General features: G+C 51.5%; 1 protein-coding gene across 1 annotated transcript in view; it reads right to left on the bottom strand.

Annotated features, from left to right (window-relative positions):
* LOC130587003 (interleukin-12 receptor subunit beta-2-like) overlaps nt 1-1,296 on the bottom strand; it is a gene marked incomplete at its 3' end in the record, with an annotated part of 11,894 nt that overhangs the window by 7,802 nt on the left and 2,796 nt on the right. The window contains exons 3-5 of the mRNA XM_057387953.1: nt 1,165-1,288; nt 880-1,019; nt 7-115 (exon numbers count right to left, since the gene is read on the bottom strand). Of these exons, the coding sequence (XP_057243936.1) occupies nt 7-115; nt 880-1,019; nt 1,165-1,288 (373 nt within the window). The remainder of the gene's footprint in view (nt 1-6; nt 116-879; nt 1,020-1,164; nt 1,289-1,296) is intronic.

Below are 1,296 nucleotides of genomic sequence, written 5' to 3'. Positions count from 1 at the left end.
TCCAGCCGCTCCACAGCCCCCGATCCCGGCGGGTCCTGCAGCTCGACTGGAATTCRTAGGATGTGTCCGGCTCCAGCCCCTGCAGGTGGAACCGCTCCCTGCTGGGGATTTCAACCTTCGACGGGGGGAAAAAATGGAATATTCATAAGGGGAAAGGTGCTGCAGGTCGGGAGAGGCTGGGGGTAAAAAATGGAATATTCACAAGGAAAGGAACTGCAGGTCCAGAGAAGCTGGGGGTAAAAAAGGGAATATTAAAGGGAAATATCACAAGGGAAAAAGAGGTGCAGGTCGGGAGAGGTTAGGGGTAAAAAATGGAATATTCACAAGGGGAAAGGAGCTGCTGGTTGGGAGAGGTTAGGGGTAAAAAACCGGAATATTAAAGGGAAATATTACAAGGGAAAAGGAGCTGCAGGTTGGGAGAGGTTATGGGTAAAAAATGGAATATTCACAAGGGAAATATTACAAGGGAAAAGGAGCTGCAGGTCAGGAGGGGCTGGGGGGAAAAATGAAATATTCACAAGGGAAAAGGAGCTGCAGGTTGGGAGAGGCTGGGAGTAAAAAACGGAATATTAAAGGGAAATATCACAAGGGAAAAGGAGCTGCGAGCAGGGAGAGGCTGGGGATAAAAACCAGAATATTCATAAGGGAAAAGAAGCTGCGAGCCCACCCTCCCAGGAACAATTCCTGCCCAAACCCCCACCCAAATCTCCACTTTTCCACCTTAAAGTCATTCCCTGTGTCCTGTCCCTCCATCCCTTGTCCCCAGTCCCTCTCCAGCTCTCCTGGAGCCCCTTTAAGCCCCAAAAGGAGCTCTGAGCTCTCCCAGGATCCTTCCCCTCTCCAGCAGCTCCATAACTCCCTTCATCCCAAGGGGATCACCATGCTCCAGCTGTGCCTGCCGAGGGGTCGATATCTCAGCCTGCAGTGCTGTTCTTGTGCCTCATCGTGCCAGGAAAAGGTGCAGCTGGTGGCAGAAGAATCATCAAATTCCACGGAAAAGTTGGGAGGATGTGGCTTCACTGTCATAGAAACAGGAAGGAACAAACGGGGGCTCAGGTGGGAAATGGGGAGGGATGATTTTTCCAAGAGGTTTGAAGTGCCCAGAATGTTCTCAGATTTTCCCAGAGGTCAGGGATGGCTGGGAGGTGGGAAGTGGATCTTTACCTATGTCTATCAAGGTGAAGGTGAGCGGCTGGGAGGAGGCATTTCCTAATTCATTGGAGGCAGAAACCACCAGGGTGTAATTGGAGCCCAAATCCAACCTGCTCAGGGTGCCAGAGCTGAGCTCCTGATGGG

Source organism: Malurus melanocephalus, unplaced genomic scaffold (genome assembly GCF_030028575.1).
Source record: "Malurus melanocephalus ecotype Western Australia unplaced genomic scaffold, MMel_1.1 scaffold_1454, whole genome shotgun sequence".
Taxonomy (NCBI): domain Eukaryota; kingdom Metazoa; phylum Chordata; class Aves; order Passeriformes; family Maluridae; genus Malurus; species Malurus melanocephalus.
Note: the sequence above shows the minus strand (reverse complement) of the source record. Positions and strands in the feature narration are given on the sequence as shown.